This window comes from Hyperolius riggenbachi, chromosome 1 (genome assembly GCF_040937935.1).
Source record: "Hyperolius riggenbachi isolate aHypRig1 chromosome 1, aHypRig1.pri, whole genome shotgun sequence".
NCBI lineage: Eukaryota > Metazoa > Chordata > Amphibia > Anura > Hyperoliidae > Hyperolius > Hyperolius riggenbachi.
The window spans coordinates 601,782,065-601,808,111 of record NC_090646.1 but is presented as its reverse complement, the minus strand read 5'-3'; the positions used below and the strand labels follow the sequence as shown (position 1 = coordinate 601,808,111).

The window sequence follows — 26,047 nt, the reverse complement described above, 5'->3', positions numbered from 1 at the left end:
CAGTAGTAGCTATGACAAAAATAAATAAAGGAGTGAGTATAATAAGCAGTGAGATTTAGTGGACATCAGTCAGCAAATTGGGATCACATTTTTGCAGTGGAAACATTGTATATACAAACGGCATGCAGTCTTTTGCAACATGGGAAGTGTCAAATTTGAAGGAAATAAGCTGATGTGGAACTTAAAAAAAATATAGGCATTAGGGGTCAATTGCAAGCATGAAGAAATTGTTGTACCTTTATTTTTGGAAAATCTCTGATTGTTGGAGGGTCACTGGTTTGTAAATATTAAAGTGAATACTTTGTCTAGAGGTGAACTATGCTTTACCTAGCTTCTAACTTCTCAGGAAGGTGCTGTTATATTAAAATCAAAACAACACGTGGGTCATTGTTAGTGCTATGATAAAGACAAACTTCTGACACTGTACAACACCTCTCCTTATTGGCTTATACTTTCCAGCTGTCATGCCACTTCGAAAATGCTGGGTCTGTACTGCATCTTTATCCATTCACAGGCTGCTGCTGACTGCTCTGTAACTCTAGTTCAAATTCTAAATCTAACTTAAAAAGTCCCCTAGAATGTATCCCTTCTACTTTTTTCCAGATATCATCTGAATTACAATCTCTCCTTAGATAGATCATTTTTTTCCTGTCTTCCCTACAATTTTCCATCCAAGATTTCTCAAAAGTCCTAGAATTCCATTCAGCACTACACAATGTTCGCCCTAAGCTCTTTTAACCGAGTGCTCCACCCGTCTAATTTTGGTGAGCACCCGCCTGTCCTCAGCTCACCTCCTCATCCTGCTCCTATGCTGTAAGCAGAGCTGCGCCGATCCTGCATTACCCCATCATGCACCACCCAACTTACTTCTTTCACTTTTACTTCTGCCATCCAGCTGGAAACAATTTCTGGGGTGAACACTGACAACATACATCATGCTCCAACCCTTGTCATTCCTAAAACTGACTCCTATTTCAAGTACTTTATACTATTCATATACTGATCCATATTTTCTATTGTATTTTATTTATGTTTTGGTATATATCTGTATTTACCATTCACCCTTACTATGTATTCTTATGTTTACCACCCGTTTGTATCTTCGGTACAGTGCCAATGGAGATTATGTATAATAATAATAATAACTGGATCATATTAATTGATCCCCCAGAGGATCTTCAAACCCTAGTCCACGCCTTCATCACATCACGGCTGGACTACTGCAATGCCCTTTATGCTGGCCTCCCCAAAAAGGACCTGCGTCGCCTGCAATTAGTGCAGAATGCTGCTGCCAGATTGCTAACAAACCAGCCTCGCCACTGTCACATTACACCGATCCTTCGCTCACTGCACTGGCTACCAGTAGAATGGAGAATACTCTTCAAGATTGGACTGCTGACATTCAAATCCCTGCACAATCTGGGCCCTGGATACATGAAGGACCTGCTGAAGCTGCACCACACCTCTCACAACCTCAGATCAGCAAGTTCTATAAACTTGGTCACTCCCAGAGTGCACCTCAAAAAATCTGGAGACAGAGCCTTCTGTCATGCTGCCCCTACTCTTTGGAACTCCCTACCACATCCAGTAAAGACAGCACCATCCCTGGAGCTATTCAAATCCAGACTGAAAAGCCACCTGTTTAGCCTGGCATTTCCAGATTTATAAAATTCTTCCTCTGTACCACGATGGCCGGAGCCATGCTTATGCGCTTTGAGTCCCACGGGAGAAAAGCGCTTTACAAATGTTATTTGTTGTTGTTGTTGTTGTTATCCAGGCGTTATTCTGCATATTTTATTGAAAATAATAATAATAATTATTATTATTATTATCAATAAAATCTGCAATATAATGCCTGGATAAACTCTCCTTATAATACCAATGAGACAATTAATATAATCCACTGTCAGAGGCTTCCAACTGCACCATATTTTGAAATATCTCTCAGAGTAGATATTAAAAAATACATTTTGGCATCTTTCTACCACATTGGTCTCCCCCATCTTGAATAAAATGCAGCCGAGTCTTACCAGTAGTCCTTGTTTACACCAAACTGTGCCATTGTCCTTTATAGCATCTCTGGGCACTCACAGTCTAAACTCAATGCAGTTCAATATGTATCTTCCCTGAGAACAGCAAACACCTATATATACCCTTTCTTTCCTAGATCTTACATCCAACTCTCATTTTCCACCTTTGGAAAAAAAAAAACTGTGAGCCTAATGCATAAATGCCAGATTCAGGAAGGGCTAAACCATGCCACATATATCTAGATAAAAGCTGAAGTGCATCTGATATGTATTTAGCCCTTTGACCCCTAAAGGCTATGAAAACTGTACCAATATAAGAATATACTTGCCAAGAGTTTTAATTTCCTAAAGGATTGCCCCACTCAGTGTCAGTTGGTTTCTGACTTGGGATTGGTCAGCCAATAAAGGGGTCAGATCACCTGTGCATAATTTTAGGGCACTTATAGATAAACCATCACTACTTTCAAATGCTGGCAAGTATGTTCTACAATATGGTAATAATATACAACTGATAAGGAAATGATAATTAATTCAACAAGTAACAAATGCGCTGATTAAATGGATGGACAAGCACTAATTTACAACATTACATTTCCCATGACACTGAAATGTAAGAGATGAGAAAATAAAATCTGAAACAATTACCAATCAATTTTGAGTGACGGTAATTGCTATTTGCATCTACGTATAATCCCTTATGATTGTTTGGTAAAGTGAGAAGAGATGATTTATAAATGTCTAGTAAAAAAAAACAAAAAAAAAACAAAACGAAAAAAAAAACCAGCAAAAAATATGTACTTTTAATGTTTCAAAATAAAGGAAGACACATACATGTATGTGGTTGTATATCCATAGAGGTTTAGTGCTAATCAGTTTGTATATATTTTTTCTTTTTTTTTCTTTACATTCTTTAAGATGGTTTCGCCACCTAAATTATTTCTTCATATTAGCTAATAGATTTCTATAGGTTTAAAACAGTTTTGGGGTATTTCAGTTTATTACTCAACTGTCTTTATACAAGGGTTAGAGGCATCATAAATTTGATGAGTAGCGTGGTTTGTCTGTGTCAGTGTCTGTAGTTGGTACTGTAGTGGAATCCTTGCTGGGAGCTGGAGATGATGTGGTTGGTTGAGGTGAGGCTCCAGGTCTTGCAGGAGGTAGAGCCCCAGAAGACATCTGTCGAAAAAGGACAACACGAGGAGGGACGTTGCTCCGGCTTCCAGACTGAGCACCTGCAGATTGCACATTTGATACAGGTTGTGGTAGGGAAGCTAATGATTCCCCTACTGTAGGATGTGGCTTTGCCACTAAATAAGAGACTTCATGGGGCAAAGAAGGCTGTGAAGCAGAAAGAGGTCTCACTTCTCTTGACAGAGTTGTGTTTGGTGGAGCCTGGCTGCTTTTTTGACCTTCACTGGTTGGTGTTGAACTGGATGCTGTTTGCTGCTGCTGTAGTTGTTGCTGCTGCTGCAGTTGTTGTTGCTGCTGCAGTTGTTGTTGCTGCTGCTGCTGCTGTTGTTGCTGCTGCTGTTGTAGTAAAGAAAGCTGTGATGCGGTGAGGGAACTGTACTGAAATGTTCGGCCTGCCAGTGGACTTTGAACTGAAGGACTACAAGCAGCCGTATTAAAAGGGGATGGTGAAAACACAACAGCTTGCTGTGGTGTCTGTGGACTTGGTGTTGGAGATTGTAGGTTCCCATGAGATAAACTGTTTGCAGTATAAACAGGTGGAGACTGGGTCCTCATTCTCAGTGATGAGTTGGTGCTAGAATTCAGAGCTGGTAATTGCTGATAGCTAACTGAGGGACCCCCTTCTATCATCTCCCTGTCCTGTTTCACAATCTGCTTCAGTATCTCGCTCTCCTGGTTGTTGAACACTCCCGTGTTGAGGTCCTTTTGGAACCGCTGCTGGAGAATAGAGTTCTTCTTCCCTGTTGGAAGACAAGAGTCTTATTTACTATGGTTTGTTTCAAAAAAAAGTTCAGCCTAAGAATTCAATAACATTTCTCGTATTTTGAGAAATGTGCAATTCCATAATGATCTATACATGTTCATAGAATCATTACTGAATTTGGACACGTTCACTGTAAGAGTTAGTGAATCTGTTCACTAGATGGAAACACATTAGTAAACGTTCAGTTATTCAGTTAGTTAAATGTATAATGTTCCCACATTTGCTAATGTTTAGGAAAACGTGTTAATCATGGTATGTGGAATCACTAGGAATACACTGAATTGTCTAAGACCAGTTGAATGCACTATTATACTATTGCTTTGTAAGTTTGCACTGAATCCAGGGAGAAGGGGTCTATGCTACTACAGGAAGACGTTGGCAAACTACTAGAACAGAGCTTTTACATAGAAGCAAGACAAAACATTTTGTGTTATGTATTTGACATACAAAATACACATGGATGGACGGACGAATAGACAGTTAAAAACACAGGTATGAAAATTTGGCAGATATGCAAAAAAACAGACAGATTGAGATAGATTGCTAAAGTACATGCAGACATTAGCTGGTACTCACTCAATCCAGTCATGTGTGGATTCGGTGACAATCTAATGTCTAAGGCACAAGTGGATGACTGGATATTGAATATGGGGATGAATTGAAACAATGCCCAATCACTACAATGAGTAAAGGTGCTGTTGGCATTCATTATCTCCTCACTGCAAACCCCCTACCCTTTCCGTTACAAATGGATGATGTCACATATGATCAATTTGTTAATCTTTGATTGGCTGGTCATGGTCACTTAATCTTAACTCACTTTTACCTTTCTTTGTAGAATAAAACAGGAAGCGGAAGTGACAATCACATGCTTTAATCATAAGTCTATTCATTTGGTGGTAACTCTCATGTGATTGTGTCCCTCTTGCTTTTCATTTTCTCCTACATCAGGGCTGTCCAACTCCAGTTCTTGAGGGCTATATCTACTCCAGTGTTTAGGACGGACAGAGAACTGGAAAAATGTGTTCTGCTTGATAAGTCACACCTTTCCTAATTCAGTCCCATCAGTTAATTAAATGTGTGAGGACCTCGGCCCTTGAGGCCTGGAGTTGGACATCCCTGTCCTACATGTTTTAGCCTCCCCAAATCTTATAGTGGAAGTTTGACATCTCCAGATATTTGTAGAGAGTAGGTAGTAAATGCATATGGAAGTAAACGGATGGAAAATTTAGAAAAAAAGGACTCACTAAAACAACTGATAAAACCGATTTAAGACAATGAGCTATGGAATGATCACTAAATCCACAGCGACTGTTATGTCAGACATTTATCACAGACGTTGGCTCTATTATCTGAAATTAAAGTGATTATCCTGTCCAACTAAAATCTTCATACATTTGAATTAAAATACAGTGTCTTTATGGTTGGAAATTGGAGCTATAGAGCTCAGTTCACAAAGCTTTATTTATTTCAAGTATGTTTCCTTATTTGTATTATATTAGTAATTTTGTAGTTAAATAATTGTAGCTATGTTAGTGTTTATGTAGCATGTAAACATTTAGAAATGGAGTTTGTATGCTCAAGATATGTTGAAGGGTATCACCCCTGAAGGCTAATACTTCAAGAAACTACTGTTAATGCAAATAAGAACAGTATCACATACAGTAATTATCTTCTTTTTTAATTATCACCTGTCAGACTGTAGGGATGAAAATCAGTGGGAAGGTAAAACAAGGACTTTTTTTGTCCTCTTGACTATTCACTCAACAGGTTCTTTAATGGCTTCATAAATAAATACAAAAACAAAACAAAACAAAAAAAAAACAGTTCCATGCACCCTTTGACTATCAGTGAAAAAATCAGTAGTGACTAAACCAAGTGACAAAGAACTATTTCATCTCTCTCCTTGTTGAACTGACTTTAACATACTGTTCCCTATCTCATTCAATGTGCATCTCATATAAAACACAAAATAATTGATATTTAACAAATAGCAACTGTTTGTGACTTGCATGGTTCGATTTAGTTAAGGATCTCATGAAATAGTAAAAGTGAATGGGAACCATCTTTTAAAAAAAAAAGGCAAATACTTACCTAAGGAGAGGGAAGGCCCTGGGTCCTATAGAACTTTCCCTCTCCTCTCCTGGTGCCCTCGGTGCAGTGCTGTCCCCGGGAGCAATATTTGACTAATTTAGTCAAATACTGCTCGCTTCGCTGCCGAAGGAGGCTTCGGATAGGGACTGCGGATAGGGTTCCATACTGCGCACGCGCGAGCACCTTCTCTTGCGCATTCTAGTGTGCGCAGTATGGAGCCGGCTGTCTTTGGGAGGACTTGGCTCCCGAAAACTTCTATAGTCCCCCACAGTGGGGGATAAAAACACGGGAGCCATCGCTGCACTGAGTGTACCGGGAGAGGAGAGGGAAGCCTCATTAGGACCCAGAGCCTTCCCTCTCCATAGGTAAGTATCTGGCTTTTTTTTTTTAAATTGCACAACTCCCAATGACTTTAAGGCTTTTTTATGTGAAAACATTTGTAAATTGAGCCCATGTAGATGGTTAGGATAGTTCTCTTGCAGCTCCTGAACACATATGACTGACCAAGGAAGGTGAGGCTTGGACATCTATGTAAGCCAACTGTAGATTGGATTGATGCTATACTAATCTTGATTTGCAGGAGCTTCAAATATGTGTGACCTTTCTAGAAGCCTGTTCTATGCAAAAGAAATGGGGGAGGGGTGGATGTGCAGAAGGGGGTACATGGTACATACTAGTAATTGGATGGAAACCTGCTAACAAGATGTCTATCGGTTTTCAGGGATACTTGGATACATGATAGACTAACACTCAAAGCAATCACAAATTACTTTTTCCTGTGATCAAAGTATATTGTGTGTTCATAGCTCATGCTTGAGAGCAGCATGATACATTTTATATCAACCATAAGTATACAGTAGTGATTTCAAAATTGTACTCAGTTTGGAATATTCTTCAGTCACCCTATCAGTTCTAATATTTAGTCATGGGATAAGCCTGAGCACCAAATGGAATCAGTATCTCCAAGCTATCCTAGCTCATGTACCATGTTAGGCCTGTGGACCAAGTCTATTTGCAAGGGCGATATCTAGACTCCAGGAAACTCGCACCTACACCTCAGTGCACATCATTTCACTGCTGCTCATTTATACTGAAATCCCCAACTTATTTAACGTTTAGTTAAATTATACTTTTCTCACTACTTCCTTCTTTTTCCTATCCTTGACCAAGTCACCACCCCACCCCACCCCTGTCTACCAGTGTAAAACTGAGATCTCCATGCAAAATGTTAAAATTCACTATACTGCCAGCAGTTTGCAGTGGAAGTTAGAGCTGCAGCACAACATGACACTGACAGCCTTGAAAAAAAGGAGCCTAAGAAAAGGAGATACTGGATAAATACCTTAGCTTCCCTACTTACCATCAGAATACAGCAACAGCAAAAGGGCAGCCAATTTTTGAGAAAAAAGCTGGCAAATGCCCAAAACTAGCGTTGTTGTTTGAATCGTTTCCTTATTCAGAGTCTGGGATAATGCCATACTCAGCAGTTAAGCGCCATCTCTGCTGGATAGAGTCACAGAATTGTGCTCCATATTGTGCTTCATGCGACTCCAAAGCTTACCCCTTCCGGCTTGGAAGAAGGAATCTCCGGACTTACGTGAAGTGCAATGTGAAACACATCTCTGTGACTCTACCCAGCAGAGGTGGTACTGAACTGCCTTGGATTTCGGTATAAGGAAACCAGAATTTGAACCACAACAATACCCAAAACCCAAAGTGACACACACACACACACACACACACACACACACACACACACACACACACACACACACACACACACACACACACACAGTAAGTTGCAGAAGTAATCGGCCCTCTTGAAGTTTTCCACATTTTGTCACATTACTGCCACAAACATGAATCAATTTTATTGGAATTCCACGTGAAGGACCAATACAACGTGGTGTACACGTGAGAAGTGGAACAAAAATCATACATGATTAAAAATATTTTTTACAAATCAATAACTGCAAAGTGGGGTGTGAGTAATTATTCAGCCCCCTTTGGTCTGAGTGCAGTCAGTTGCCCATATACATTGCCTGATGAGTGCTAATGACTAAATAGAGTGCACTTGTGTGTAATCTAATGTCAGTACAAATACAGCTGCTCTGTGAGGGCCTCAGAGGTTGTCTAAGAGAATATTGGGAGCAACAACACCATGAAGTCCAAAGAACACACCAGACAGATCAGGGATAAAGTTATTGAGAAATTTAAAGCAGGCTTAGGCTACAAAAAGATTTACAAAGCCTTGAACATCCCACGGAGCACTGTTCAAGCGATCATTTAGAAATGGAAGGAGTATGGCACAACTGTAAACCTACCAAGACCAGGCCGTGTACCTAAACTCACAGGCTGAACAAGGAGAGCGCTGATCAGAAATGCAGTCAAGAGGCCCATGGTGACTCTGGACGAGCTGCAGAGATCTACAGCTCAGGTGGGGGAATCTGTCCATAGGACAACTATTAGTTGTGCACTGCACAAAGTTGGCTCTTATGGAAGAGTGACAAGAAGAAAGCCATTATTAACAGAAAAGCATAAGAAGTCCCGTTTGCAGTTTGCCACAAGCCATGTGGGGGACACAGCAAACATGTGGAAGAAGGTGCTCTCGTCAGATGATACCAAAATGGAACTTTTTGACCAAAATGCAAAACGCTATGTGTGGCAGAAAACTAACACTGCACATCACTCTGAACACACCATCCCCACTGTCAAATATGGTGGTGGCAGCATCATGTTCTGGGGTGCTTCTCTTCAGCAGGGACAGGGAAGCTGGTCAGAGTTGATGGGAAGATGGATGGAGCCAAATACAGGGCAATATTGGAAGAAAACCTCTTGGAGTCTGCAAAAGACTTGAGACTGGGGTGGAGGTTCACCTTCCAGCAGGCCAACGACCTTAAAGATAAAGCCAGGGCAACAATGGAATGGTTTAAAACAAAACATATCCATGTGTTAGAATGGCCCAGTCAAAGTCCAGATCTAAATACAATCGAGAATCTGTGGCAAGATATGAAAACTGCTGTTCACAAACTCTGTCCATCTAATCTGACTGAGCTGGAGCTGTTTTGCAAAGAAGAATGGGCAAGGATTTCAGTCTCTAGATGCGCAAATCTGGTAGAGACATACCCTAAAAGACTGGCAGCTGTAATTGCAGCAAAAGGTGGTTCTACAAAGTATTGACTCAGGGGGCCGAATAATTACGCACACCCCACTTTGCAGTTATTGGTTTGTAAAAATGTTTGGAATCATGTATGATTTACATTTACAATAATGAAAATATCCTGTATTAATTATCTGCTGTCCTTAGATCCAACAATGTGCCAACAAGCCCATTATCACAAGACAATGTAGACTCCTACAGGTTAAGAGGTAGGCATCAGTATAGATTTGCAATGTGAAGTGTTTACTGACTTGCATGTCTGTGACCGTGAATAAGAAAAGGGGTGATTAGGCAATCTTGTAAATTTTCAAAGACCTTTAGATATTCTGCAGTGACCACCTCTCCAAGGGCCCCTGAAGATATGCAAGAACGTGAAATACCCATCAGACCAGAAAATGATCATCTATTCATCTCTGTTCATATTCATGGTCACAAATGTATCAGTGAGCAGTTCGTATTGTAGACCTGTACTGTTGCCCAAGTTTTGTTAGCTCTCTATAGTCTGTTTCTTTTTTTCATCTAATTTATTTTCTAGACACCATTCCTACCACAACCTCCATACACACGCAACCTTCTCCTGTCCCCTACTACAATACCTATCTTACATTAAACTAAACAAGACATGCCTCAAACCATTCCCCTTCTCTGGACATTTCCAAATCATATCTGTCACTCCTCAACCTGTTAAACGTTCAAGTGCACTCCTTAAACTCCTTGTTTTGCTGCAAGCTTACAATCTTCTCCTGTTAGCTATTGATCAAGCTCCGCTACCTACAGAATCTCTAAGCAATTAATCTCGGCGCATGGCTCCGAGTGCTGCAGCTGGGCACCATCAAAGCAGCAATGCTATGCTGCACGCCCCGCGTAACGGTAATTTGGGGCTCCGGTGATTGCTAGACCACGAATTGCATCTCCCTCCGAGTTGCGACAACTCGGAAGGGGGTTAGTATTTAACTCCACCCTCAGAGCAGCAGGGAGAGCCGTCATGCCTACGGGACAACCAAATTGATCATTAGACTTCTTTGGTTTGTCAGCCTTATACGTTCTAATGTTACTTCTGTGTTCATTCAACCTTGTCCTGATGTCTCGAGAGGTCTGCAAGGGCACTTTAACAGACAACATTAGTTGTTTGGCACGAAAAATTGCTGCAAATTTTAGGTTTCGTCCCTTTCGTTGTCTGTCTGACAAAATCGCACCTAATGATTGAGGAGTAATTTTGGCAATTGAGACATGGAAAAGTACCTTTTCGATGGGGAATAAATGCATCTTTCCTGTTCATAAAATCTTTGATATCAGCTCTAACCAGGTAATCGCGCACACTTTTCCCCTTTCTGTACACAGTACGTACACAGCAAAATTGATCCTCAATCATTAGAGGCGATTTTGTCAGACATATGACGAAAGGAACGAAACTTAAAATTTGCAGCAATTTTTCGTGCCAAACAACTAATGTTGTCTATCTGTTAAAGTGCCCTTGCGGAATGGGGTATGTCGGGCAGACCTCTCGAGACATCAGGGCGAAGTTGAATGAACACAGGAGTAACATTAGAACGTATAAGGCTGACAAACCAAAGAAGTCTATTGATCAATTCGATTCTCCCGTAGGCAGTCATTTCCATCAATGCAGGCATACAGTGGGAGATCTGAGATGGTGTGTATTGGAAAAGGTTCACTGTGCTGAAGGAGTTGATCCCCAAACCTCGCTGCTGCACAGGGAAAAGCAAATGGATAAGTGAATTGGGAACTTTAACCCTGAATGGAATGAACAAATCTTTCAGTTTGAGATGTTTCTTATAAGCAAGTACTTGCTGTACATTGTGACCTGTCTCTTTAAGCATTGTGCCCACCCACATTTGGGTGTGTTTTATGTAAATTGTATATCCTTTTAAGAGGTTTCTGCACTTTGTTCTGTAAGCACTTGAAAAAGACCTCAGGGTCGAAACGTTGTGATCTGCACTGTGGTATTGCATTAAACCGGACAATTGGCCTTTAAAATCCAGGTAGAGACCCAGTTTTGTTTATTTACAAGCCAATCACAGTGATCAGGAAATGAAAAAAGAAAAAAAGCTCAAAGGGACTGTTCTACATTGTGAGCTTGTAAGGGCTTTTCACTCCTCGGTTTGCTGTCATTGTTGTATATTTGATAGAAATCTCTCTCTGTGTTAGTTCTTGCTGCATTTATGTTTTTTAATCATCTCTGTATCATTAACTTGTGATTTAATCTTATTTTTTACACCATCACAAAATATGATATCACTAAAACTATAATAATAATCAGCTTACTTACAGGTCACAGATATGATCCTGAAATATCCATGCTCTTTCTACACCCTTTATCTCCTTATACCAGGGGTCCCCAAACGTTTTTGGTTGAGGGCCTGGTCAGCATACTTCAGACTGCTGGGGGGCCAGAATATACATAAAATGATGTAGAAGTCTTTGCGGGCCAGAAAGTGAAGCATACCCAGGTGACAACCTGAAGACCAATTGGACAGCAGTGTCACCTGATGTGGAATTTGATTGGAAACCAGCGAATTACTGCTTTCTGGCTTCCATGTGGATGGGTGGTGCCAGCACTGCTATTGTATATGTGGATCACCAATATTTAAATATGTAGCTGACCGCATCTATAAGTGATACATTTTGTGTGTGTGTGTGTGTGTGTGTGGGGGGGGGGGGTAAAAAGCCTCAGGGGGCCACACTCGTCCCGTGAGCCTTAGTTTGATGACCACTGCCTTATACCAACATTTGCAGCCAGATACATTGAATTCTTGTTTTTAAGCCAATGTATGCGAAGAGCAAAAGAGCTCCAGAATCAGTCTACCCTGTATGTCTCCCAGCTGCTGCTTTTTTACCATTATGTTTAAAGGAATACCGAGGTGAAAATAAACTGATAAAATAAAAAGCTGTATCTATCCTCCTAAAAATGACTATTTTCTAGATATCCCACAGTTATGTTTTATATTTAAATCTACTATTTTACTGTTTCATTGTCACTGCTCAATGACATATTAATTTAAGTATGCCAGAGCTAAAATCTATTAACTATTGACCCTTTTTATGTCTTTCCTGCCTTCAAAAGCCATTTTCTGCCAGGAAAGTGTTTTACGGCTGAAATTCCTCATCAGTGGCGGTTAAATTATAGTCTGACCAGGTCCCGACTGGACAGAAACTGTCACTTACATTCATAATGTTTAACTCTTTCAGGCAGAGAAAAAAAGAATCACAGCAGTCATTTGTGTGTTTTGCACTGTACATACACATGTCTATCTCATCATGTCCAATGTCACCTCTGTATTCCTTTAAAGAGACTCCGTAACAAAAATTGCATCCTGTTTTTTATCATCCTACAAGTTCCAAAAGCTATTCTAATGTGTTCTGGCTTACTGCAGCACTTTCTGCTATCACAGTCTCTGTAATAAATCAATGTATCTTTCCCCTGTCAGACTTGTCGGCCTGTGTCTGGAAGGCTGCCAAGTTCTTCAGTGTTGTGGTTCTGCTATGAACTCCCCCTTCCAGTCCCCTCTATGCACACTGCCTGTGTATTATTTTGATTAGGGCAGCTTATCTCTTCTCTCTTATCTTTTACAAGCTGGATAAATCGTCCTCTGAGCTGGCTGGGCTTTCACATACTGAGGAATTACAGACAAAGCTGGCAAAGCTGTTTGCAGGAAGAAACGAGCAGCCTGAAACTTCAGTGCATGAGAACTGCAGGGGGAAAGAAACACACAAATGATCTCTTGAGGTTCAAAAGGAAGGGTGTATACAGCCTGCTTGTGTATGGATGTATTTTCTATGTGTGGACATACTGTACATCAACCTACTTCCTGTTTTGGTGGCCATTTTGTTTGTTTATAAACAAACTTTTTAAAACTGTTTTTAACCACTTTTAATGCAGCGAGGAGCGGCGAAATTGTGACAGAGGGGAATAGGAGTTGTCCCCTAACGCACTGGTATGTTTACTTTTGTGCGATTTTAACAATACAGATTCTCTTTAAGAGACAGACCAAAGTCAAGTACTCCTCTCTGATTTTTAATGTCTATAAATTCCAAAAAGCATTACCCCTAAATCGTAAAGAATGTCATTGCAATAGCAGCAGCAGGGAAGGGAAGTCATTGTAAGATCTTGGCAGGTCTCTAATGCTAGGTACACACCGTACAAATTTCTGGCAGATTTACCTGCCAGATCGATTATTTCAAACATGTCTGATCTTAATTTCGATCGATTTTTCAATGTTCTCATTTTTAAAAAATCTTTTTTTGATTTTTTTTTTAATCGATTTTCATGAAAAATCGATTGAAATTCATATCGGTCATGTTGGAAGCCCCAGGTAAGTGAAACCTTTTCTTTATCTTTCAGCTAAGGTTCCCTTTAATGTCACCTTCTGTGTTTGTCAAAGCTGAACTCCAGGCAAGTGTAAGAAAGCACTATATAATTCTATTATGTATTCATTTAATGCTATCACATTGACTTAAAGGGAACCTGAAGCGAGTAAAATTATTAAAAATAAACTCATGACGAAGCTGCAAATGAATATAACATACTTACCTCACGTCAGTTCCTCCCAGAAGCTCACCCTTTTCTTCTTACAGTGATCCCTTCCAGTTCTGACAATATTTTGTCAGAACTGAAATATACCAGTTGTTGTCAGTTATATATAGCAGCAGCTGTCAGTTACAACTGAATGTGCAAGGTAATGTCCATGTCTCCCTATGGCTCAAGTGGGTAATATTAAAGTTTAACAGTGTGCTGACCAGGAAGCTGTTGTGGGGTAAGGGCTATTTTTAAAATGGAAGATGGAGAATTCCATTGATCAAAGTGGACAAATGGGACACAGGAGAGAAGAGAGAAATTGAGAAGTAGACTACACAGGAAGTAAGTATGACCTATGTATGGTTATTTTGACTTTCTATTTTCAGTTCAGGTTCTCTTTAAGTAAATTCAGCCAGCACAATTACATTAATATACCTTACTAACTGTATTTAGCTTCTTGGACAGAAGATCTCAGAATGGGAAAAGGAGGAATTATTCAGCCTCTAGAGTGGCACGTGCATAGTCATGTGTCTATGGCATGGTGGAGTAGTGGTTAGGACTCTCCCCTTGCAGCTCTTGGTCCCCGGTTTGAATCCCAGCCAGGGAGTTTGCATGTTCTCCCCGTGTCTACGTGGGTTTCCTCTGGGCACCCCGGTCTTCTCCCAGATCCCAAAAACATACAAACAAGTTAATATCAAGTTTTCAGTGATAATAATTAAAATGATCGATATTCACACTAATAGTGGTTTACTGACTCAGGTAAGTCATTTTATTTCTAAATTAACATGTATTCAAATCATCTTCCTCTTACTTGACACCACTCCCAAAAGTACCCTTGGAGGGGTAGTTGAGTATAGAGTCCTCTTGGATAACTTAACCAATATATTCCAAAGTAGCAACCTCCTAATTGGTTACGTAAGACTAAAAGACCCGTGTAAGGACGGGATCTTCTCACCTGTTCGATACTGTGGTTGCTGGTTGTGCAACCCACTTTTGTGAGGGTTTTCATTTTACTATGCCCCAGGGAGTCAAACCAGTAAGGTCCAGACTCCTGATGAACCAAAGCGCAAATTCACATAAGTCCCGGTTCTTTCTTTTCATTTTACATTCTTTTCATTTTTGAAATTAAATTTTCAAATAACACCTATTAGCGTGTCCACATACTTTTGGTTATCGAATGTGTGCATTTTAGGAGTATGTTTGGCTGTCTGCCTGGCGTTCAGCTTTTTAAAAAAAAAAATGCAAAAATTTCACATATAATGATATATTAAGTTGTAAGAAAAGCCACCACAAGATATTGGTTTACTTGAAACTGCAAAGTCATTTTGATGCATTTCAAGCAAACTTCATGCAAGGAAAAAAAATGCAGCTGCATTCGGAATGTCCAGAAAAATGTAGCACAGATAATTGCTTCCACAATGGCTTAGCAGATAATTCATTCATCGCCATATAGTTCAGTAATTGCATGAACAGAGGGAGCACACACAGTTGTAGCATGAAAGGTGGACAGGTGGAAACTGCAATGAAAAAGGGATGCACCACAAGACAAAAATAGATAAAAGCAATAGTGGTTTACTAGGTGAAAATACAAACTTTCACTAAAATGCAGTGAAAAAAATATCCAGCCACACATTTTTTTTGTGTATATGACATACATCCTACATTGTACCTACTGTACATTCAGACTTTTAGAGAATCCACAAGTATATGCAATTCTGTTTTAAAGAGATAATTACATATAACAGAAGCATACAACTAAGAGGAGATTGAAGAGAGCATTTATATATAATAAAGCAATAAGAGAATAAACTAATGCTTTGGGCTATTGCCGAGGAAGACAAAAACAAACCTGAAATGCTTTTCCTGGTCGTCTCTGAAGCCTGAATATAAATTGCAATAAAAATAAAACATTATAAATATTATTACTGTTTATTTTTTATTTCAGGAGTAAAAACTGTTCAGTTTCTAATTGTGTGACTATGTGCATCTTTCAATAAAAAGGAATAGAAAGGAAGCACATGATATAATAGTAAAATAGAGGTCGTTCTAGATTATTATTGTTGTCAAAAGATTTGCTAAATTCTATTCTTAGAATGTTATGTTTAGTAGTTTAATACGGTGACCCATTTTCTTTATTGCGTTTTTCACAACTTTTTAAGTTACTAAACAGTTTTTATGTTTCTTTTCTCTGTGATTTCTTTTCTCCAGAGGTTTTTTTTTTTATTTATATAATTTACATAATTAAAGAAAGTGTTTATAAATAATTTGAACAATAGTTTGTGTTCACTTTATAGCTTCAATTGTAAATATATATAACATTCATGTTTGTTTATTGTCTCATATCAAAGCAAATAATTAACTTAAAAATTAATATCTTCAGAGAGCAGTTGGGTTTTTAACTTGTAACCAATAAACAAACACAAATTAAAAGTGAAAACTATATTTTTAAAGTATAATAAAAATTACTTTAATTAAATAACTTAATTGTTAGTGAATAGTTACATAGTTAGTTGGGTTGAAAAAAAGACATCCGTCCATCCATTTCCAACCAAAAAAGTGATGTGTGTTTTATCAATTTCATTTTTACGTAATTAAACAAACTTTTTTTTTTTAACCATATGTGTAACAAAAGGAAAACCAGAGTAGTACTCTAAAGTGAAATCACACGTTTAGAAAACATTAGCTATATACATTGTAAGGATTTTACGAAACATTGTTTTAGCTTCTTGCCTTGTTGTTCAGCGCAAATATGTCTGCCTTTGCAAAGGAGTACTAACATAAAAAGTACATTGGGAACATCAGCCTGCTGAAATCACCCAATCAGTTCTGGGTAGTACAACAAGAGAAACAAGGCTTCATTCTCTTTACATCTGATTACTTATAAAAGACGATGGAATCGTTTGGCCTTATCTACAACAAAGAGTACATGAAATCTGAACTTCATGGCAGTTTTAAAAATTCAAAGTGTGTTGCACACAAATTGAAAGATACATTTTGATATTAATAAAAAAATTATTTGTGAAATGTAGGTTTTATTTTCTTATTAATATTTATTAACAAATAAAATGGACAGTTTTGGAATGTTCTACATGGTTTAACCACTTCCTGTTACTATGGTGTGAAAATAAGTCTCTGCATTTTCCTCCCTACAAAATCTTAGATAACACTGTTTATCTGTGACCTGATAATATCACTACAGAGTTGAAAAGGAATTTCAGCAAACCTCTCTCCTCCTCCCAGGGAATTCAATGGCAGAGTTCATTAGTAAACACGTTTAAAATACACATTCCAGGAGCAGACAGTAGCAGATTGTATAAATTACTTAATTGTTACATCTAATACATTATCAAAACAAATGAACTGTTTAAATAAACAAGAAGGAAAAAGACAAATAAAATGTGTGGGATGAATGTACAATAGATCTTTTTACATTTAAGCTGTAATGTATGAAAGTGGATAAATTGTGTATTTTTTCCTTTTTTTCCCTTTAAAATGCATAGAAAATAAGGTAATTTCTAAAAACAAATATCAGCCACAAAAAGCCTAATTTGTCCTGAAAAACAAAACAAAATAATATATAGATCATTTAGTTGTGACCATTATTGATAGAGTTATTGCCAAAGTAATCAGAGGAGAGCTGAACAGGGAAATGGCCAGGGTAGGGAAGTGGTTAACAATTCCACTTGTTTTTTTTTAACAGTTCATGTTTTGTGTGTGATATTTTTACCCCCTTCTTAATCAGCGGTAGACAGCAGTATGTTAAAGGGAACCTGAAGTGGAGCAATACGAAGGCTACATTCCCTGATCAACAATGCCAGTTGCCTATGGTGATGCCCTGCCTCTAATACTTTGTCACTGGCCCAAAATAAGCATGTAGACCAGATGGCTGCACAATTGCTGCAGTTGTGTGACTCAAAAACCAAAAAAAGCCAAAAGCTCAGCATGGCAGCCAGGTAACTGGCATTGTTTATAAGGTAATGAAGAAGACCGCCTTTCATCTCAATTCAGGTTTGTTTGCTTTTTAATCTGATAATATAAGAGAAAGCACTTGTTGTCATTGACACAATATTCATTGCCTTCAGCTTATTTTTTTTAAACAGCAGAGTAGCACCATTTTCCAGCTTGCAGAATGTTTTTATTTTAAACATTTTTCCACATTTAATGAACTACACTAGAAACATATTAGTTAACTATTAGTGGTTTTAAATTAATTACATTTAATAAAGAAAGATATAGCTACCAGGCAGTTTATGAAAATTCCATAATTTACTAATCTAAGAATTACAAAGTCAAAGTGATTTCATTATTAACACTTAGAAATTTTCCCGTAGTACTTCCAGGCTGTAAGCTAAAAGCTTTACTTTTTAAAAAGATTCCCCTGCTTTTGATTGGTTGTTTGAAGTGAAAATGATTCCTTTGACCTACAAAATTATGTTTTCATTAAATAAGTTTTCTAATGTCCACTTGGGTTAAGTAGCAGGTTGGAGGATGACACATTTATTGATCACACCATTACCTTAATGGCACTTCCACAGAATAGAATTCTTAGGAATTCTGGCCTGAAATAGTGACTTGTCTAAGAACAATGGATTTAAGGACAATATAGAGGTACGACCTCCATCAAAAACACAATTAGCTATGCATCTTATGTTACAATAAAAAGCACAAAGAAACATAATCAGAAATATAATTCTTTAAAAATGCAGGTCAAAACATGAAATATTCTAAAATATTCACTACCTGCTTTTTCCTATTAATGGCAACAGGAACTAACGGGGAAAAAAGCATTCACAGCAGTAGAAAATTGCCAATAACATTCAAACAAGCAATGAGATAAAGGTCAATAAGCTTATTGAAACAGATTCCATTTTGTATTCATTATTGAGAAGCTGGTGATTGCTTAATCTGTATATTATATGATTCTAATGTCAATGGTTGTTTAGAATTTTATTGACTGTTTGAATTTTATTGACAGACTGTAAAAAACTTGTGTATTTTAAACCCAAGTCAGCATTGTGCTAATGTTGCACAATTTTTTTTCTTTTACTTTTTTCTGTTTATCCCTTTACAGCTGATCCCCTATTACAAAAAATGATAATCATTTTAACCCCTCAATTTGTAGCCACTAAAATTACAATGTACACTTAGGACATCGCATTTTACTGCTGGTATTACTGCAATGCAAGAATAACTTTTTGAACCACTTTAATAATCCAATACTTGTATTGGCAATAGTAATTCATTTATTAAAAAGTTTGTAATTATCTTTGAGATATTAATAAAAGCATGCGGTTATAAACGCTGTGTAACATTTCACTTAACTGTCTTCTCCTGCTGCATACTCAGCTTCACCAAATTTGAAAAGCATTTTTTCACCCAGTCATAACTTGTCTATTCTGTTTTGTCTAGCCTCTATTGTCTCTGGACTTATCAGTTAATTTATATGCATAAGATTCAGGAATAAACTCATGCACCAAAAAGTGAGCTGGAGGTAAAATTCTATGTGTGTTTAATAAAGGGAGTGATCTATTTTTGCTAAATTTCAAATGTTATAATTGTTAATAACTAAATTACAAATACAATTTAATTATGGTAGATTGGAGGCTAATTATTAAATACATGAAAACTTAACAACATGTATTAAAATTTTAGGACATGACAATTTGTGGGGACAAATATATACTTGATCTTACAATCAGCAAATACCAGTATAAAGAATGTTTAGAAACACTCAATTGGACAGCTGGCAACATTGAATAAAAAAAATGCATAAATTATAAATGCCTTCTTATTCCAGGTCCCCAAAATGTCATCACATTCTTAATTTTTTTTAAATAAATAATTTATTGATAAAACTGCTGCTAAGGTATACAATACACCCACTGATCCAATCTAAATATATCACTGCAATGACCGAACATGAAGTTTACCAAAAATGTGATTTTAACCAATTAATGCCATCCATTATAAATGCCCTATTTTGCGCTAAATAGGCGTACATAAGAAATACATACTCCATTGCAGGTGAATGCATACAGGAAGTAATTTAAAAACTGCAACCCACAGAAACACATTGGGGGAAACTCTGCTATGTGATAACACCAGTTCTGTTTCCATAATAGTAATGGACTACATTCAATTTTGTTTACAAATCAGATTTCATGAAACAATGATAACATTTTGCCAAAATTAAATTTTAGTATTCATTCAACTTAAAGTGGGATTTAACTCTAACATTTAAATACCCAGTCTTGGGTAAATAAAATACATTTTGAAAGCATTCTCTGTGTATAAAAATATTTACTTTCAATGTAAAGTGTATTAAAAGTTTATACAGCTCTGCTAATCGGCAAATTTAACAATTGCCGGCCAGGATAAGCTCTCTGTCTGGTCTCTTCACTCTTTTCCCCCTCCCTCCTCTGCTTAATAGACACATCGGCATTGCAACAGCTGAGTTACTTCAGGTGAGAGGGGGGTGGGACATCAGAGTCAATAGACCAGGCAGAGAGCTTCTACCCAGCAATGATTACATTTGCCAATTAACAGAGATCAGCAGAGCAGTACACATTTTTACTGCTATCTGCATTGAAAATAAACATTTTTACAAATGGGGAATGCTTTCAAATATTCTTTTACGTACCTAAGAGTAGGTACTTGAATATTAGGAAGTTCAATCCCACTTTAATTACATGTCTATGGGGTGTAAAAAGCCTGTTCGAGGGGCACGAAAAAAAAATTAGTAAGCGGGTGTTCAAAGGAAGTCTTTCTGTTACTGCTAGGCAAGTAATCTGCATGGTCCTTCCATATTTCCAGGTTTAGCATCTTTTTCAGGGCTGCTTAGAGCTACTGATGGGGTCACTGACATGCTCGTTGTTAATGGCTCTGCCACAGTATGAATGAACTGCTTCCCCTTTTGTCTAGAAATCATTATGCTGTAATCCAACTATACATAAACCAGAGATGACACTTCAGTGGAACACAAACTTCTAATTTTCAAGCTGCAAAGTAAATAAAGGTATTGATAAACTGGAACTAATCTGACTACATTTTGATTGATCAGTAAGCTCTAGCCTAACATCATCTTTGTTTACATCAAGGCTGGCCAACTAAGGTATATTTACCTCTGGAGGGCCACCTGCGCATTATAAATAAGAGCTGATTAACCATTGAATGCCCTCAGAGAAAGAGATTGTTCACAATGTCTCACCTGATGTATAACTCAAAATGACAGAATATCTCAAAACTCTCATATTTGTGAAAATAAAAAAAATACCTTTTTTTATGCATAAATTAATGTAAATCTATCCTTTATGTGTACTTAAATACCACCTAAGCTAGCTAAACAGCATAAAAATAGTTAGGGTATGACATATATATGTTACAGGCAAAACATGAAATCCACACATTCTAGAGAATGCCTGAATCATTTCATGCTATTTTTTGTATATCATATTTCACCAAGGCATAGAATGCCTACAGGCAAACAAGGCAAAGTTTAATGAGAAAAGGCAACCCATTTCTGAATTTCTTGTGATCTTCACAACATCCATTTCTCTGCGTGGCACCACAAAAACCAATTGAATCCACACAACGATCAAATAGCTTAATTGGTTTAAAATGCCCATTCCAAACCAAAGCAACTTTGATCAATCAAAAAGAAAACAAAAACACACCCTTATTAAAGTATTGTAATCAAAAGGGTTATGAAATCAATGTGGCTAACAAAAATTAATAAAGATGTATGAAAGAGTCTGCCTGAATGATAAACATAGTTAGAAACCAGCACTGAACCAATCATCAGCCTTGCTGCTTCTGGGTGGCTGATAATTATGCCATAAGCGAGCAAATCTAATCGCAACGCAAAACAACATTCTATCTTTACCTAACTCACAAAAAGTAGTTTAATTACAATTCTGCTCCTCTTGCTTGATAGAATGCCTAGGTAAAGTACAAAGGTCCACATGCAATTCACTTTTTTTCACCTAGTTGAGTTTCACAACTTGTAAATGAAATACTTTTCAAACCACCAGCATGCAAGAAAATAATTTTGACAGTACTTTTTTTCACCTACCTTTTGGTACATTTTCAATTGCAAAGTGCTGAAAAGTTATTATAAATAGAAGATGACAATTGAAAATTGAATTGCATATGGGCCCTTGTCGTAAAATGCATTTTAAACTACCAGCAAGCAAGAAAATACTTTTGATAGCACTTTTTCGCCTACTTTTGGGTACTTTTTCGATTGTAAAATGCTAAAAAGTTATTTGAAAGAGAAGTTGAAAATTATCTCCTAGGATATAACTCAGGAGAAAAAGGTATTGGCATACGGGCCATCATATTTTAAAAGAAAACCATTCATTTCATACTTTGCCTGAATGATTCAGACATTCTATAGAAAACACAGAATTCATAATTTGCCTGTAACATATACATTACTCACATATAAAGGACATTTTTTGTAACCTCTCAGTCCATGTAATGTACTGATAACAAATGTGCTGGGTCACATCAATTTATGTTTAAAGTGCAGTAATAAAAAAAAACATAAAATAACATTTAATATGCTGGCAGGACACTACTCAGTTCACCTGAGTATTTAGTATTTGTGTTTTTATGTAATTTATAGTAGAGTATAAATTAAACAAATATATATATATTATGGTCTTGATTCATTTCAAATCTCACTTGTTATTATAGAAACAAAAACAGTTGAATTAGTTTCTTTTATTAATAAATATACAAAGAGAATTTGCATTTAACTACCGTATATACTCGAGTATAAGCCGGCCCGAGTATAAGCCGACCCCCCAACTTTTTCCTAATAAAACAGAAAAAAATGATTGACCCGAGTATAAGCCGGGGGTAGGAAAAAGGTAGCCTGGGGGTTGCTTGGTTGGCTGAAAGTTGTAATTGGTGACCCTTCTCTGTCTGTTTCTACTAATTTTACCCATACTTCTGATGCAGAAGGCAACACCATTAGTCTTAATCATTGATTATTAATCACCAGGCACATAGGACTGGGCATACCTGAACAGAAAATAAGCTACAGATTTGACCTTTCTCCCTACTCCCGCCGTGTACAGCTGAGACGTGATGTGACTGATGAAGTGTTTGCAGCATATGTGGTCTGTGTCTACATAATGCTACACTATGTGGCAACTCACACACTTTTCTAAACAGAACCCTGCACTTACACACACAGATAGCAGGTGTCTGTCACAGAGTAATGTAATCACAATATCACAGTGAACATATTATTTATTAGAGCAGCAGAGCTGGTAGCAGTGAAATGTAAGCCTGGAAGGCGGCAGGGGAAGAGCTCCACAGAGTGCATATGCATAGTGTGCATAGTGGTATATAGCTGCTCTTATCTAAGCTACGCCAACCAGCCCCCCTCCCCTTCAACCAGACCAGAGCGGCATGCAAGTGATAGCTTGTACTACCTCCAGGCATATGAAGAGAACCTGTGCCCGCTTCCCCCGAGTGGCCGCTCCTCCGGTTTGCAGCTTTCCGTTACTCTCCGCCAGCCAGACCAGAGCGGCATGCAAGTGTCAGCTGTGACCCCCCTCCTCCTGGGCATACGAGTGTGCGCTGAAGTATTTTCCCCGGCAGACCGGAGCGACATGCCGCTGTCAGATATGTCCCTTCTCCCCGGTATATGCAGAGTGTGCGCAGCGGAGCTTTCACTTACCGCTCCATGCCACCGGGATGTCTCGTTAGCTTGCCTGTTGCGTCTCTTTCCTATGACGCCCTGCACTAGCGCATGTGATGAGAAGCGTCACTAGAGGGCGTCATAGGAAAGAGACGCAACAAGCAAGCTAACGAGCAGTCCCGGTGGCATGGAGCGGTAAGTGAAAGCTCCGCTACGCACATTCTGCATATACCGGGGAGAAGGGACTTATCTGACACCGGCATGTCGCTCCAGTCTGCCGGGGAAAATACTGCAGCGCACACTCGTATGCCCAGGAAGAGGGGGTCACAGCTGATACTTGCATGCCGCTTTGGTCTGGCTGGCGGAGAGTAACGGAAAGCTGCAAACCGGAGGAGCGGCCACTTGGGGGAAGCGGGCACAGGTTCTCTTCATATGTTGGAGGGGCAGTACAAAGTTATTGACGCGTGTATAAGCCGAGACCCCCACTTTGGGACCACTTTTTTGGTACCAAAATCTCGGCTTATACACGAGTATATACGGTATAAGAATTTCAATGAGAAATGCTTTGTTTACTTGTAATTTGTTTTACTGTGTGACACTTTTCTAAATTATATTTCCCTGGCAGAGACTGGACAAATGGCAACCTACAGCAGTAACATAAGTCATCTGTGAGGTAGCTTCAAATATCTACTTTTCTTTTTTAGGAATACATTTCATTAGAATGCCTGGAACTCTGTGGGAAAATCCATTGTCTGAAAGGATTGGAGGAAATCTTTTGAAACCCTATCCAAGGGAAGCTACCAAACCACAACCATGGAGGTGTCTTTACACCTCCTTTACCGTAGTGAAGTACTTAGTGCCCTTATGGCTTTCACAAATGTTTCCTTCAGCTTCCACCCTGTTGTTTCAGAGGTTGCTCCGATGTTGGTTCCATGTTCCACATCTGGTGGGATTGCCAGAAAGTCTATTTGCTTTGGACTAGAGTACCAGGCCCCCTCTCTAGTGTCCTGAACAAACTGATTACTAAAGACATTAAAGTGTTCCTATTGGGTATTAGACCTTATGGAATGAAACATGCCCCACACAACTTAGCCCAAAATATTCTAGCATCTGTCAAGGTCTATATAGCATCCCAGTGGAAGCAACCAAACTTGGCTTATGACAGAATTAAGCCTTGTGTTTATAGAAAAATGATTTGTGAACGCATTAATGCCAGGATTAATGACTTGAAAAAGTATGGCAACCTTGGATAGACTGCAGAGGAGGCCCAGACATGTTTACTGTCCTTGCTGATTGAACCTTATATATTGTGGCGATATGACAACCCATGCCCCTTCTTTCTCTCCTATAGTTACCTTACTACTGTGGCTCCAGACCTTAAAGGGTCACTTAAGGCAAAAAAAATAAAAGTAAAAGAGTTTTACTCACTTGTGGCTTCTACCAGCTCCCTGCAGCTGTCCCATGCCCACGCAGTCTTGCTCGGATCCTCCTGTCCCCGACGGCAGCTACTTCCGGTTTCAGCGACAGGCCCAACAGGCCTGGGAACACAAGTTATTCTTAGTGTTCCTGGCCGCAGTAGCTTCCTCTATACTGCTATTGCGGCCAGGAACGCAAAGAATCACTCGCATTCCCAGGCCTGTCAGGGAAACCGGAAGTAGCTGCCGGCGGGGACTGGAGGATCTGAGCGAGACTGCATGGGCACGGGACAGCTGCAGGGGGCTGGTAGAAGCCCCAGGTGAGTAAAACTCTTTTTGTTGCCTTAAGTGTCCCTTTAATAAGATACCTACCATCCATCAGAACCAGGATGTTGTTGTTAATGTTATGTTTTTGTTGATGGTTTTTCTGGGATATATTCCTTGATTTTTCTGTGATATATTCCCCTACTGGTTTATGTTTTTGAAAGCACCTTGCTTTTGAATGTACTCGCTCTGATTCCTTGCCTGCTTTCCTGGAAAAGATGGGCATAACTTCTTACTGTTACTGTCAAATGTATGTCTATTTCTTTATGTTCCTAATAAAGATTATTTTAAACACTAACATTTCAAATGAATACAGTTATTCAACATGAAAGTGGAAGTCAAGGCAACACTATTTAAAGTCTTGTGTAGAGTGATGAAAGATTAGGATCTCTTTTAGGGATTTAAAATTGAAGTAAACTTTACAAACTTTTTAACAGACAATAAATAAACTACTACTCCCAAATAGCAGGAGACTTCATAGGCCTCTAATACACATTCAGCAAATGTTTGCATTTAAGAAGGTTGGAACGGAGATTGGAAACGGCATAGTTTAAACATGAATTGCTCAAAGATGTTGGAAAACTGGCAGCATCAATTATTATTATTATGAACCTCAGTAAAAAAGTTATTAAAGAGAACCTCATCTGAATACTTAGTTAACCAGTTCAGGACCATAGGCTTACACCCCCCTAGTGACCAGGCTATTTTTTACGATTTAGTGCTCTGCAGATTTAACTGCTCGCTGCACAACCATAACACTAAAGCACACAAGTGAATCCCCCCCTTTTCCTTCCACCAACAGAGCTTTCTGTTGGTGGGCTCTGATGGCTGCTGCAACTTTTTTTTATGAATTACATTTATTTTTATAAAAGTGTCTATTTTTT

At 38.5% G+C, this 26,047-nt stretch overlaps 1 protein-coding gene across 2 annotated transcripts in view; it reads right to left on the bottom strand.

The window, feature by feature from the left end:
- Positions 1-2,836: 2,836 nt before the first annotated feature.
- Positions 2,837-26,047, bottom strand: part of HCN1 (hyperpolarization activated cyclic nucleotide gated potassium channel 1) — a 537,736-nt gene continuing 514,525 nt past the window's right edge. The window contains exon 8 of one of the 2 annotated variants that reach the window (XM_068249552.1): positions 2,837-3,961. In XM_068249552.1, the coding sequence (XP_068105653.1) occupies positions 3,063-3,961 (899 nt within the window). In that variant the 3' untranslated portion in view covers positions 2,837-3,062. The remainder of the gene's footprint in view (positions 3,962-26,047) is intronic. The other variant, XM_068249560.1, reaches the window with a different exon arrangement.